Here is a 13,734-nt window from a genome sequence, read left to right as displayed (position 1 = left end):
TTTTATAAATCCTTGGGCAATAAGTCTTGCCTTGTATCTGACAAATCTCGTTTTTCCCATTTCATTTTTTACAAATACCCATTTATCTAACTGGCTTCACACCTTTAGAAGTGCGGGTTATTTGTCCAAATACATCACGTTTTTCAAGTGATTTTAGTTCTGCTTGAATTGCTGCTTTCTATTTTGGCCTATCTTGTCTACGTCGACATTCGTTTAATGTCTTTGGTTTCATATAATTATTTGCATTATATATTATATCAACCGCTATGGAGTAAGCAAAGATGTCATTCATAACAACATTTTTTCGATTCCACTGTTTCTTTGGGGAAATGTAATTAATCGATGTTTCATTATTGTCTATGATTTCACGTTCTTCATCTTTAAAGGCATTTGAAGCATCCCAAACGTTTAACGATTATTGTATGTCAATTGGAATTATGGTATAACACCCTATTCCACATGTTCACACTCAAAACGGTCTAGTTGTAGTTAAGAGATTGCAATTAATTGCAAGCTCATGATTAATGAAGTCAAAGTTGCCTTCATCTGTTAGGGTCATGCTATATTACATGCAGCGCCACTAACGGTTGAGACTCACTCCCTATCATAAATTCTCCCCGGTACAGATAGTGTCTGAAAGAGCACCAAATTTCTCACACTTGAAAATCTTTGGATGCGTTGTATATGTCATCATTGTTCCACCTCAATGCACAAAAATGGGTCCAAAATGAAGGTTGAGAATATATGTTGGTTTTGAATCACCATCCATTATAAAGTATCTTAAACCAATGACAGGTGATCTATTCACAGCTAGATTTGTTGACTGCCATTTTAATGAGGTGATATTCCCATCCTTAGGGGGAGAAAAGATGGACACAAAGAATAAACAAATTGAGATTACATAGAATGCAACACAATTAAATCCACGAACTAATTCTTGTGAGTTTCTAATATAGAAGATCTGAGTTTTTGGCAACTATAGAGCATACTTCTCACGAAAGAAATTGAAATAGTTTGTAGTAATTTTTTTTTGTAAAGTATAGAAAAAATGTATACCGTAGAGTTGTTCGTGCTGATAAAGTGTTATAGATCAAGGAAGAAAGAGTAAGAGAAGTAGATGCAAACGGTAAGTAGATTGATTGCACATCTTACTTATACAAGTGCGGTGATTTATACACCAAGGCTGCATACAAATTTACGCATATATTATAGTGTACGGTACAATTATGTAGTAAAGATTGATTATTCACTTATCTACGTTCTATTTTCAACTGAAAGTTCTTTTCAAAGTATCCATAAAAATAGCAACCGATGACTTAAAAAAAGTCACACCAACCCGATCGTTGACGTCAATTTTATTTAGTTGGATAGTGGGTGCATTAAACAAATACTCTTATAAGGACAAAGTTATTATCGAAGACGCGAAGAGAAAATCTAAAGCATCAAATGCAAGAATTTAAGATAAAGAAGAATTATTACTCCTACAATTATCAAGAAGAAGTGTGACGGAATAACGTGGCAACATTTCCATTTTAATTGATTCAAATTGAAGTATGCAATTTGTCGAAACAAAAGGAAGGAACGTATGTCTTCATCGATATGAGCTAGCTCTAGAGGAGTTTGCCAAAGCCCTTGAAAAGTATTTATGACAGAGAGGTTCTCGCCTTCAATCACTTAACTCTTATACCTTAATGAATGGCATAGCGTATACCATGGTGGAACTGTGAGGATCAACTAATAAGATTTCTCCTTTAAGTCCGAAGAACGACAATGGTGGCTGTAGCACTACTGAATTTCAGAGGACCCCCCTCTCACAAGGATGGACTTGCTAATAGAAGTCATGTTTGAAGGCCTCTACAACAGGGAACCTGTAGGCTGTAGACGTGTTGTTTGTGAACCGTAGAAGTAATTTTTGTATGGAACAATCTTAACCACAAGTATTTGAAGTTTCAACTTTGCAGAGAACAAGGAAAGATGAGGTGCGTTATAGAAGGTTTGGGAAAGAGAGAGATGATAACATAGATCAACATCACTGCGAGCTAAACTAGTTAAATCCTGAGGTTTCTGCACTCAAGTCACTGACATTTGGCTAGCTCCAACTCCACCATTGGTTTTGTAGCTATCTTTGAGGATGATTCAATGCATGCATCACATTCCACATACTAGATTTGATTAGACCTGGGAGCCAAGATGGCAAAATTAACACATCTTGTGCGTATAGTAAAGGTCCAAATATAACTTACTCAACACAATAAACACTGTTGAAAACTTTCACCATCCATTCTGTGTCAAAAATCTTTAGATCACAACCACAATCCTATTTAAGAAAATAAAACTCTTGCAACATGAAATAAAAAGGTAGAGAACTGACTATTTTCGTAACTGAAAATCGCTTTAAAAAGCTTAACAAACATTTGAACAAAATTTCCATGGAATATAACAATCCTCCTAGATATAGGAATGCCTAGCCTACACCTTGATGGCGTACTTCCTCATGGGATAGTACCTCTCCTTTTTCTTCTCCCTTTCAGTCTTCAAAGATGCCTGGAAAAAGAAGATAGGTTTTAGCATATAAGACTCAATATTTAGTCAATAAGACAAAACCAAATAAAATGAACATGGCCACAACATAATTTAAAAGCTTGACACGTTCACAATAGCTCATCAAATTAGACATAAGGAGAGCATCAAGTTCACAATAGCTCGTCAAATTAAACAAGACAACAAATTCCTTAAGACATACATATGGGGATTGAGGTAGCACTTAAAATAAGACAAAACCAAATAAAATGAACATGGCCACAACATAATTTATAAGCGTGACATAACTAAGAATACCACGTTCACAATAGCTCGTCAAATTAGAGATAAAGAGAGCATCACGTTCCTCGTCAAATTAAACAAGAGGATAACAAATTCCTTAAGACATACATGAGGATTGAGGTAGCACTTGGCCAAATGGCATAACAAAAACATAGCACCGTCCCTCCCAACACCCACAAAAATATAGAGGTTAGTGGTTATAAATTATAATTGCCCTAGGTACTTAAATCGTTAAAAAAACTGATGTTATTTCTCCTCCGGTAAAGATATACTTCATATGACTAACAAGCACCAATAAACCACTCCATCCATTATCTATGACTTGCTTAATATCCATGTTAGAATAGTTTGATATCGAACATCAAAAATGCTCATAAATACACTATAAACCAAATGCAGAACTCTGTTAGTCATTTTAAGATTTCCAACACAAATAACACACTTGTATTGTTTCGCCAGCAAAGACAGTCTGACACTCTGACTGGAAGGAGTAAATACAACACTACTCTTGGCTCACATTTGCTTAACACCTCCTGTGCGACATTGATTCCATCATCTTGAGGCAGTAACACCACTAAACTCACTCCTTTTCAGCTTATATAAGCTAAAACATCAATAGTGTGCCATTTCCTTACCATACTAATCATTTTCAAGATCTAAATTCTTCGCAGCTAGCCATTAATACCAATAAAGGAACAAGAGAGCACTTAAAACCACAAATCAAACAATTAACAATCAAAAACCCATATTCTATCAATTGAATCCCTTAAACATCATAAACACAAAACTAATGCACTCAACAGTAAACAACATATACAAATATGAATACGGTAAACTGATAATATAAAATAAATTTGGGCACGAAACAACGCACTGCTAACAATAGGAGAGAGAGAAAACGATACCTGGTGCTTCGTGAGGCGGCGACGAATAGCACGAGTCTTCTTAGGACGAAGATCAAGAGGCAAATACTTCTTCTTACTGTAAGCTTCCCTCAACGCCGACTTCTGCTTCTGTGACATCACTGTCAAAACTTGCGCAATCCCTAATCTTACCACCTTACTGCCAAAACCCCAAAAAAAAACCCCATTAATTCAACAAAAAACAAAACTAAAACGCCAAAATCGATTAAAATAAATAAATTAATTTACATCTTGGAGAGCTTGTTAGGCGCACCGCCTGTAACTTTAGCAACACGAAGAAGCGCGAGCTCAGCCTTGAGATCCTTGAGCTGATTCAACAGCTCTGCCCTTGGTTTATCCCTCAGCTCATGAACCTTGATTCTCGCTGCAATTTTACATGAAAAATGAATTTTATCAAATTTGAAGATGAATTCGAAGACATTGAGATTGAAATGCAAAGTTCGTCGGAAATTAGAGGAGAGAGAAAATGACTGAAAAATAGATTGTCGGCTTACCCATTTCTGCTCCTGAGTTGTGTTACGGCGATTTTGGATTCTGCAAACCCTAGAAAAGAAATGACTCACCTCTTTGGATTTTAGAGAAGGGTTTTATGGGGACTTCTTTTATATATGGATGTGATTGGGGGCGTTTTTTAAAAGTTAACGGGCCTGAGAAATTGTAATTCGGGGTTACTTGGCCTGGTAGTATCGACTATCGAGTGTACATATCACACAAAACTTTTGGCCCTTCGTTTTTGGGGTGACCTAAACTTATCTAATGATTGGTTAGATGCATAAAATTACTCCCTGCGTCCCAATTTAGTTGTTACATTTTAACGGTAGGCACTATTTACATTATAACTTTGACTATTTTTACTCCATATATATAAGAAAAAACATAGTCATGTTGGATTTTGTTTGATTCGCCCTAATTTGTATTTTCCAAATATATAATTTCTATAATTTTTTCATATATGTAACTCGAGATATTGGTGTTTGAAGTTGCATCTCGTAAACTGTGATAAAGCAAATATAGCAACTAAATTGGGACAGAGGGAGTATCAATTAGGATATACGGATCAGGTTTAGGTCAGGTTGCATAATATTCGTTTTAGTTTATGTCTAGTTCATTACTTTGACTTGATTCAGTTGATTTTAAGTCACTTCAAACTGGGTGATAATTGGTTATTTAATTCAACATTTTATAAACACGCATACAATAGAAAAGAAATTAAAAATGCATCTTATAAGATTTGATCCCTTGACCTCAAACTTATACACTAAAGTTTTAACCACCAAATCAAATAATAATTGGTAATATATTTATAAAGTAAAATGCAAATAAATGAATATTATAATTAAGCGGGGCATAGTTGGGGCCTAAAAACTAGTTTTGGTTTTAAAGGGAGTTCAAATTGGAACACCTCGATTATCAAGTAGGCAGAAATAAAATTGCTTCACATGCAATTAAAGTTTGTGTTGGGTCTTGATCTGGTTCAAGTTATACGGGGTTATTATTGCATCACTCGCTAACAAAAGGTATATTCATGTTTACAGTATCTATACTAATGTATTAAAAGGCGTGCGTAAACCAGGAATGGTGTCACGTGGCGCTCTCCCTAGGGAGTTTTAGTTCATGTAATCCATGTACAATAAAAAAAATTGAAATTGCATAGTATAGGTTTTGATCCCATAACCTCAAGTTCATGTACTAAAGTTTTAACCACTAGACCAAGTTGTATTTAGTGCTATCATATCAAAGTACAATATTAATAAATAAAAATTTTCTTATCCGGGGCATAGCCCGGACCTAATAACTAGTTTAGATTATTATAACTAGTATTTTGGCTCCGAGATGCTCAGGTCAATTACAATAATCAAATATGTTATTATTACTAAATTTTATAATTTATTGTGCCAATTTTTGTTTTTTTTTGTCCATTAATAAATTGAAAAGTTTACGTCATGACTTGATAAGTAAAAAATTTGAAAGGTTTAAGTTTGAAGATAATATCTTGAAAGGAATTGTGGTAAGAGAATATGACATCAATAGTCTCTTGTTAGTTACGTGATAAGAGTGTTAGAGATATATATACTTGTTTAAGTCTTTCTAGTCAAATATATTTATTATAAGATTTTATCATATTTTATTTCAAACATTAGACAATAAAGTCATAATGTATTGATTGTTAAGCTCTTACTTTTCTTTTCAAAGGTCGTGTGTTCAAGACCTTGTAATTACATAATATTTGTTTATTGAGGAGTATACATGAAGCATTTGTATTAGAAGTTTGATTAGAGTGTCACGTGACATATAAAATTACTTAAACACGACTTCTAATATATTTGTATAGATTTCTTTATGTTCATCTTGGGTCATATGGGGTTTGGGTCGTAACTTAGTGAGTCGTTGAGAATAATCATTTATCTAATATTTTCAAGATGATTTGCAACAGGTGAATCAAATCGAGTAATGGGTTATCATATGTCAAGTCATATCACATATTTATCGTGTTTGACTAGTTTTGGTTTGTTGTCGATCGAGCGGCATAATGATTTAATTTTGTATTACCGACGTATTGTACTCCCTCCATTTAGAATTAATTGTTACACTTTTTTGGGGGGAGAACTAAGGAATTCTAAAAAGAAAAAAAGTACAACCAAATAATATTTGGTTTTCAAGAAATGTAAAAGAACCATTAGAAATTTGTAGGAGATAGAGGAAGTAGGAAGGTTTTTGATGGATTAATAAAGTGGGTAATAAAGAGTATATGAGGTAGAAAAGTGTAAGAAATTGATGTTATATGATACTATATATGGAAAAACTGAAAATGTTACAATTGAATAGAAACAGTCAAAAAGAAAAGTTTAACAATTAAAAAAACGGAGGGAGTGTATCAAAGGTCCAGGTCATGTTTGATCCATCAAAATCATATTCAGGTCTCTAGGGTTGTTCAAAAATATCCTATCTAGTCGATTCGAAATTTTGGATATTCAATCCGATTTTTAAGTTTTAGGATATTTCGGAATGGATATCTAAAAAATCGGATCAAATTTAGATCAGGGAAAAAAATATTGTGGATATTCGAAAATTTTAAAACAGATGATTTCTTTTTATTTTTAAAAAATCAGCAACTTTTAACTAGGTGTTCGTAAATATCCAATCTGTGATCTAGTCAATCCGGCCATAAAAATTGGATATCTTATTCAATTTTTAATTTTCGGATATTTCAGATCGAATACTGATCACAAAATTCCTTTTCGGATATCCGAAATAACTGAAACATTGGAATTTTTTGGATATTCAATCAGAAATATATGAAAATATCCGTTTTTGAGAACAAATATCCGACATACCCGATGTCGCGATCTAATTCAAAACTTATTTTATAAATTTTTCCTTTAAAAAAATGTATGTTTTTAGTTTTCGGATATATCGATCTAAAATTATGGATATCTGATTTTCTCGGATCGAATTCAGATCACATTTTTACCGATCCATAAATTTTGGATAAACAAAATTTTGGATCAGATTATCTGAAATGAATACCCCTACTTTTAACTTTCTACTGTTCATGTGTTTCCAAGAATTTCAAACCTAGGGCAAACACATCCTCTTAGTCTTTCACATCCGTCACTGCACTCTAAATAACCCTCCAATTCTCCCCTACGGCTCTGGCACCACAACAATCGGCACCCTTTGTGTTTCAATAGTCGCGCTGGGTATCATCACTCCACTTCACCCGCCTGGGTCCCGCGTCCGCACCACTAAATGAGGTGAGAAGATTCCTCCTTGTCTCTTTTTTTTGCCTCTTTTTTTTTCTATTTCAATTTATAAATATATTCAATGATTTTGCTTATTGATGGAACATTTGTAAGTTTTGTTGCTCCGAATTTGTTTAGCATTTTTTAAGTTCTCTCTTTCGAGATTTGTCAGTTTTGGTGTTGGTGTTGTTAATCTTGCTATAAATTATTATTATTTGCTAAATGGTTTTGTTGTTGCGTTCGAATTCTGCTATGGTTTCTTGAAGTTTTGCTTTCAAATTTTGCTTCTTGTTTTCCTGAATTTTTGCATTCTGCATTGTTGCTTTTTGCCTCTTGGTTTGTTTTCTTCGTTGACTATATATCTTATTTGAATATTTTTCGTAAGTTCAATGGTAGCAACGGGATTGAGATGGGTGCAAACATAGAAAATGTGTGCATATCAGATGATGAAGAAGAAGTTGTGAGCGTGGAAGAGGAAGAGATAGCTCTATCAACTAAAGGAAGGAGAATCCTTCTTCAATAACCTCAAGCAAATAAACTAAACCACCATTATATCCTAATGTGAGTGGTTCTTCTTCTCAACCTCATGATAGAGATAAAAAGTCTAAATGGTTTAATACTAATAATCCTTTTAAGACCGAATGTAAATATTGTGGAACACTAATTAGTTGTAAAGGTATGGAACTACACCTTTAAAGAATTATGTTCAAAGATGTTGAAAGTATCCTGCCAATTTGGACATAAAGCAAAGGTTAATAGAATTTGAATTCCAAACAATAAAGAAGATGGCTCAACTGAGATTATGAATGTGCCAAAGTTGTTGGAATATGATCCAGAATTTGCTAGGAAATAACTTACTAAAATTATCATTGTTGATAAGTTGTCTTTCATGTTTGTAGAGCATGAGGGTTTTTGTAATATTTCAAAATTATTTTTCATAAAATTATGTTATAACTTTGTGTTTCACAAAATAATTCATGATTTTATCTTTTTTCTAATAAAGTTAAATATTATTTTACAAATTAATAATTAATAATTGATCCTTTACGTTACAACAATTTTTAAGCTTGTAAAAAAAATTCACCGGTCAATATTGCAATTTCGAACAATATTACCTTTCCAAACTCCAACCATCTTTTCATTTCAGTTTACCTTCTTCTAAAGATTGCAAATCAATTAATTTGATAATTGATTGAGTAACTCAAGCCAAACTCCACAAATCAATATCCTACATAACCAATTAGCACCCTAATTAATCAAATTGGCTAAGAAAATCAAGCAATCGGACTTTACCTACCTAAATTGCATTGAGCAAGTTAACTATGAATACCACAACCTTCTCTTCTACCATGGGCACCTTATTCATCTTCACCATTTGTTGAATAAGTGGAAATCGGAACCCTCTTCTGTTTTCTCTTTAAAAAAAAAGCAGAGTCGAGTGTGTGTGCTGCGCCGTCGTTGTCATCTCGGTATGGCTGGCTGGTGGTGGACTTGTGTTCTAATCTCTTTTTATTTCTTCTTTTGCCCCGCCTCCTGCATACCCTTTATTTTTCTTCTGTTCTTTCTTCTGTTTGTCGAACAAAATGGTTCTAATGAACCATACACTTAGGCTATGTTTTGTTCACCTGAAATTTTCTGATCTGATCTGAACTTATTTTTTCTGATCTGATCTAGAAGATCTTATCTTTTATAAAATATATTATTACTTTTATATTATTACTTTGCAATACATTATAAGATCTTATTTATAGTATTACTATTATTATCATTTTATTTCTATCACAAGTTCTACACAACTTTTAATAATAATAATAATTATTGTTATTATCATTATTATAATAACAACAACAATTATTATAATCATAATAATAATTATTATTACTAAAAATAATTATATAACCCAAGTCATTAATTTATAAGAGCCCTTATAAAATGTTTCACATTTTCCCTTAAAAAAAGATGTTTCACACTTGAGAAGTCGGCAGACTCAACTCTTTTTTTTCCATATGAAATAAAATAAGATATATAAACAACTATGACTTGCGCAAGAAATGGATATCATGCAACTTCAAATAGCTAGAGAGATTTGAAATTCGATAGGAAGAGGTATAATTTGTATCTTGCACTTAGCTTATTTTGAAATGTAATCCGGACTTAGTAGTTTCGTTGTCATGAATTTAAGCTATCATATTATATATATTTCTTACTTTTGCATTAATCTTACGTTCTTAACCCGCCGCTTTTAATTTTCTATTATTTAATAATAACAAAGTAACTTAAAATAATGATAACAATGACATTTATAATGATAATAACAAGATTAATAATAATTACCAATATCAATAATTAATAAGTACAACAGCAACAATAATAATCGTTTTGAAGAAATGTACTAGTAATAATAATATTAATAGTAATAATGAGTTTTTCAAAATATAAGCATGATCTGATATGAACTTATTTGATCTGAACTTATTTTTTCTGATCTGATCGATCTGATTAGATCTGAAATAAGCAAAAATAAGGTGAACTGAACATAGCCTTAGTTACTTTATTAGTCTTTTGTTTTATTTTCTTTTTTCTTTTTAAGTAGATTTGGAACGATGAATAGAAGTTCAGCTCATGATGCTTCTTCTGTACACATCAGTAGACGTGTTTTCTATTCTTTCCTCCTTATACTACTATTAGTTATAAACTTAGTTTTCTTTTTCTTTCTTCTCTTCTATTTCGAAAATAAAATAACTCATTTATAACTTTGACACTTGACTACTATTTTAATGAAAAATTTTACAGTGTTTACTACCCTCAACTCTTAACAATTTTGATCACATTCGTTAACTTATTATTGTAGACGGATACTTTAATTTGTAGAAGGAACTTTTTAGGGGCGACTTTATTATTCGTATCTGTACTACTCGAGGTAATTTCTGTGTCCATCGTGCTCTAATTCCCGTTGTAAAACGGTTATCTATGTGATTGTGTTATTATGTGGTTATATATGTGATAAGTAAATTTATAGACTAATGTTATTAATTTATGAGTTAGTAATTACTATTATAAGAGTATAATTCTCGTATTAATATAAAACTTGATTATGTTGTTATTATGGTTATAATAGTATGAATCTCTATTCTATATGTGAGGAAGGATAGGACACCAAAATATTAAAACCCACATTTTACCATCATTATATTAAGCAAATTACAACAGAACCCTTACAAGAAAAAAATAAAATAAAGAAGGAGATAATCACGACAAAAAGAAATGAAGAATAATTGCATTCTAAGGGTGCGTTCTATTCAACTTATTGGCCCTGAACTTATTAGACCTTATTTGAACTGAACTTATTGAACCTGAACTGAACTTATTGGAACTCATTAAACCTGATTGGACCTGATTCAGCTTATTGGACCTGATTGAACCTGATTGGAACTTCTTGGACCTTATTGGAACTTATTGACCTTATTGAAACTTATTAGACCTTATTGGCCCTGATTGGAACTTATTGACCTTATTGGACCTAATTGAAACTTATTTGACCTTATTAGACAAAAAAATTGATCATTAATAACATAAATATTACCACTAACGTAAATACTACCCCTCAAAATTTTTTGTGGAGTAATAATTATTATAATTCGTCCTTTAAAAAAATATGATTATAATTATCTCTTATGATAATTAATTTAACAAAAAAATTTACTATTTATATATTTGCCTATACATAACTTTCACCACTAATATATCTAATAGTCTTGTTTTGATTTTATAAAACACTAGTAGAAAAGCAAAAATTATATGAATAATAAAATAATAGACATAATACAAATAAATAATAAAATAATAGACATAATACAAATAAATAATAAAATAATATAATTATAATTATTATTGAAAAATATTATAATTATTATTATTGTTAACCTTAATTATTTGACCATGATTCTAATATTATTTAATAGCAATATGAATAATCAAATAATATACAATAATACAAGTATAATAACATACATTGTGGTACTTTAATAAAAACTTCTAATAATAACATAATCAGCTAATAGTAATATGAATAATAAAATAATAGACATGATATAAATAAATAATAAAATAATAGACATAATACAAATAAATAATAAAAAATAGACACTAATACAAGTATAATACTATATAATCATTGTGGTACTTTAATTAAAATTCTAATAATAACATAATCAGCTGATAGTGATATGAAATTATGAATAACAAAATATGGAAATAATACAAATGTTTATTAAACATTGACTATTTGGACCTTATTGGACCTTATTAGACCTGATTGGAACTTATTGGACCTTATTAGACCTGATTGGAACTTATTGCACCTGATTGAAACTTATTGCACCTGATTGAAACTTATTGGACCTTATTGAAACTTATTGCCCTTATTAGACCTTATTGCAACTTATCTGAACTTATTGGACCTGAAACTTAATTTTTTAAGTTGAACAGAACGCACCCTAAATCTCTAACTCCCCACGACAGTTCCACATAATCCCGTCAGTTTCCTTACCACTTCTTCCTCCTCTCCTCTTCCTCTACTCCCTTTCATTCTCTCCATAATCTCTCATACGTTACCTTACCATAGTGTTTTTTTTTTTGTAATGTGAAACTCTTCCAAATTCTTTGACAAACTTTCCCCAAATTATTTGACAAACTCTCCCAAATTCTAAAATCTTCTCGATTTTATATGCAAATAATAATTCTAAAACACTAACAATCTCCAATAAATATCATATTTCAGATTCTCTCACATGCAAAAAAAATGAATTTTTTTTTGAAACTCACCTCCTCAATTGCGTTTCAAAATTTATGTGTTTCTTCTCCAAAATTTCCGACTTCCACCTTCAATCATCTCAACTTTAATTGACCAAAATTGCTCCAGTTATTAAGTAAAAATTTCTTCCACTATCTCTAATTATTAGGTTTCCATTTATAATGAGAGAATGGACCGAAGAAAGACGAGATAATGGACGACGGGAGGAAGAGATAGAGAAAGAAAATATATGGTGGTGGAATGGAGGTGAGAGAAGAATATCATCTGGATTTTGGAAATGAAAATGTTGTCGTTGTAGTGGTTGTTGTTGAAATGGGTTAATTTATTTAAGAAAGTAGTTAGGATTTTGCCAATCTAATGCCATTTTAGTTAGTTGATGTTTTTTTGTGTGTCTAAGCCGAGGAAAGATAGGGGTCTCTGAGAGAGAAAGGGGAAGAGATTGTGTGAGCAGTGGCGGATCCAGCGTGGGTTTAGTGGGTTCAACTGAACCCATGCGGATCCGGGACAACAACAGAGAAACTGGGCAAAAATAAGAAATAACATATACTTCATCTGTTTCTAAATAAGTGCAACACTTCTTGTTTTCACGTTTGCCAATGCATTATTTTAACCGTTAATATCTTCAATTATCAATAAGTAAAAATTATAAAGTTGATATTAAAAAATTCACATTCAGACGAACTAACAAGATCCCACATGACTATGTTTTTCCTAAAATGTAAATCACCAAAGCTAATTAAAGTTTAAACTGTGAATAGTAAATACTATGCAAATGTTGCACTTATTTTGAAACGGAGGAAGTATAAAACATCACACATTATATAAGTTAAGGGTGTTGTAGCTCAGCGGTAAGGCCTAGTTGTTCTGCACTAATGGTCGCAGGTTCGAATCTCGTGATATATTTTTCTGCTCTTTCCTTTTTTTTCTCCTCCCCTTTAGGCTTACAGCTTACTTTGGTCTTTTTTTTTTCAATCCTCCCTTTATCTTTTAAGCTCTCTTAATTTCTATTAATGTCTCCCTTCCATCAAGTACAAATATAATAAAGGATAATGAATTTGGTTGATTAGCATTATCTTTTTGTCTATATCATGTTTGTGCTAGCTAGTTGTTAAAGTTTCATATTTTGTTATACATATATGTGTATATAAATAGTTTTAACTTTTAACACTTAAATGATAAGTTAATTCAATGAAAAAAATTCTTAATAGTTAATACCTAATTTGTAGTTTGTATAACTCTGTAGCTTGTTAAAAAATTGATAATCTTTCATTACTACAAGAAATTAGTTACCATGTTTTTTTTGTAATGATGTAATCAAAAAATGAAAACTTACCTACGTACAATTGTTAAAAGTTCAATCTTTTTCCCTTTTCGATAAAAAATTGTAACTCCAAATAAAAAAATAATTTTAAATTTATATTAAAATTATTCT

General features: G+C 31.4%; 1 protein-coding gene across 1 annotated transcript; it reads right to left on the bottom strand.

Annotated features, from left to right (window-relative positions):
• Nucleotides 1-2,259: 2,259 nt before the first annotated feature.
• On the bottom strand, nucleotides 2,260-4,399 carry LOC104883651 (60S ribosomal protein L35). Its single transcript, XM_010668199.3, has 4 exons — nucleotides 4,241-4,399; nucleotides 3,975-4,110; nucleotides 3,729-3,885; nucleotides 2,260-2,544 (listed from the first exon to the last, which is right to left on the bottom strand). The coding sequence occupies exons 1-4, from the start codon at nucleotides 4,242-4,244 to the stop codon at nucleotides 2,470-2,472; spliced, it is 372 nt and encodes a 123-aa protein (XP_010666501.1). The 5' UTR covers nucleotides 4,245-4,399; the 3' UTR covers nucleotides 2,260-2,469.
• Nucleotides 4,400-13,734: the final 9,335 nt, after the last annotated feature.

This window comes from Beta vulgaris, chromosome 8, assembly GCF_026745355.1.
Source record: "Beta vulgaris subsp. vulgaris cultivar EL10 chromosome 8, EL10.2, whole genome shotgun sequence".
NCBI lineage: Eukaryota > Viridiplantae > Streptophyta > Magnoliopsida > Caryophyllales > Amaranthaceae > Beta > Beta vulgaris.
The sequence above is the reverse complement of the archived record's forward strand: the minus strand, read 5'-3'. Positions and strand labels throughout refer to the sequence as shown.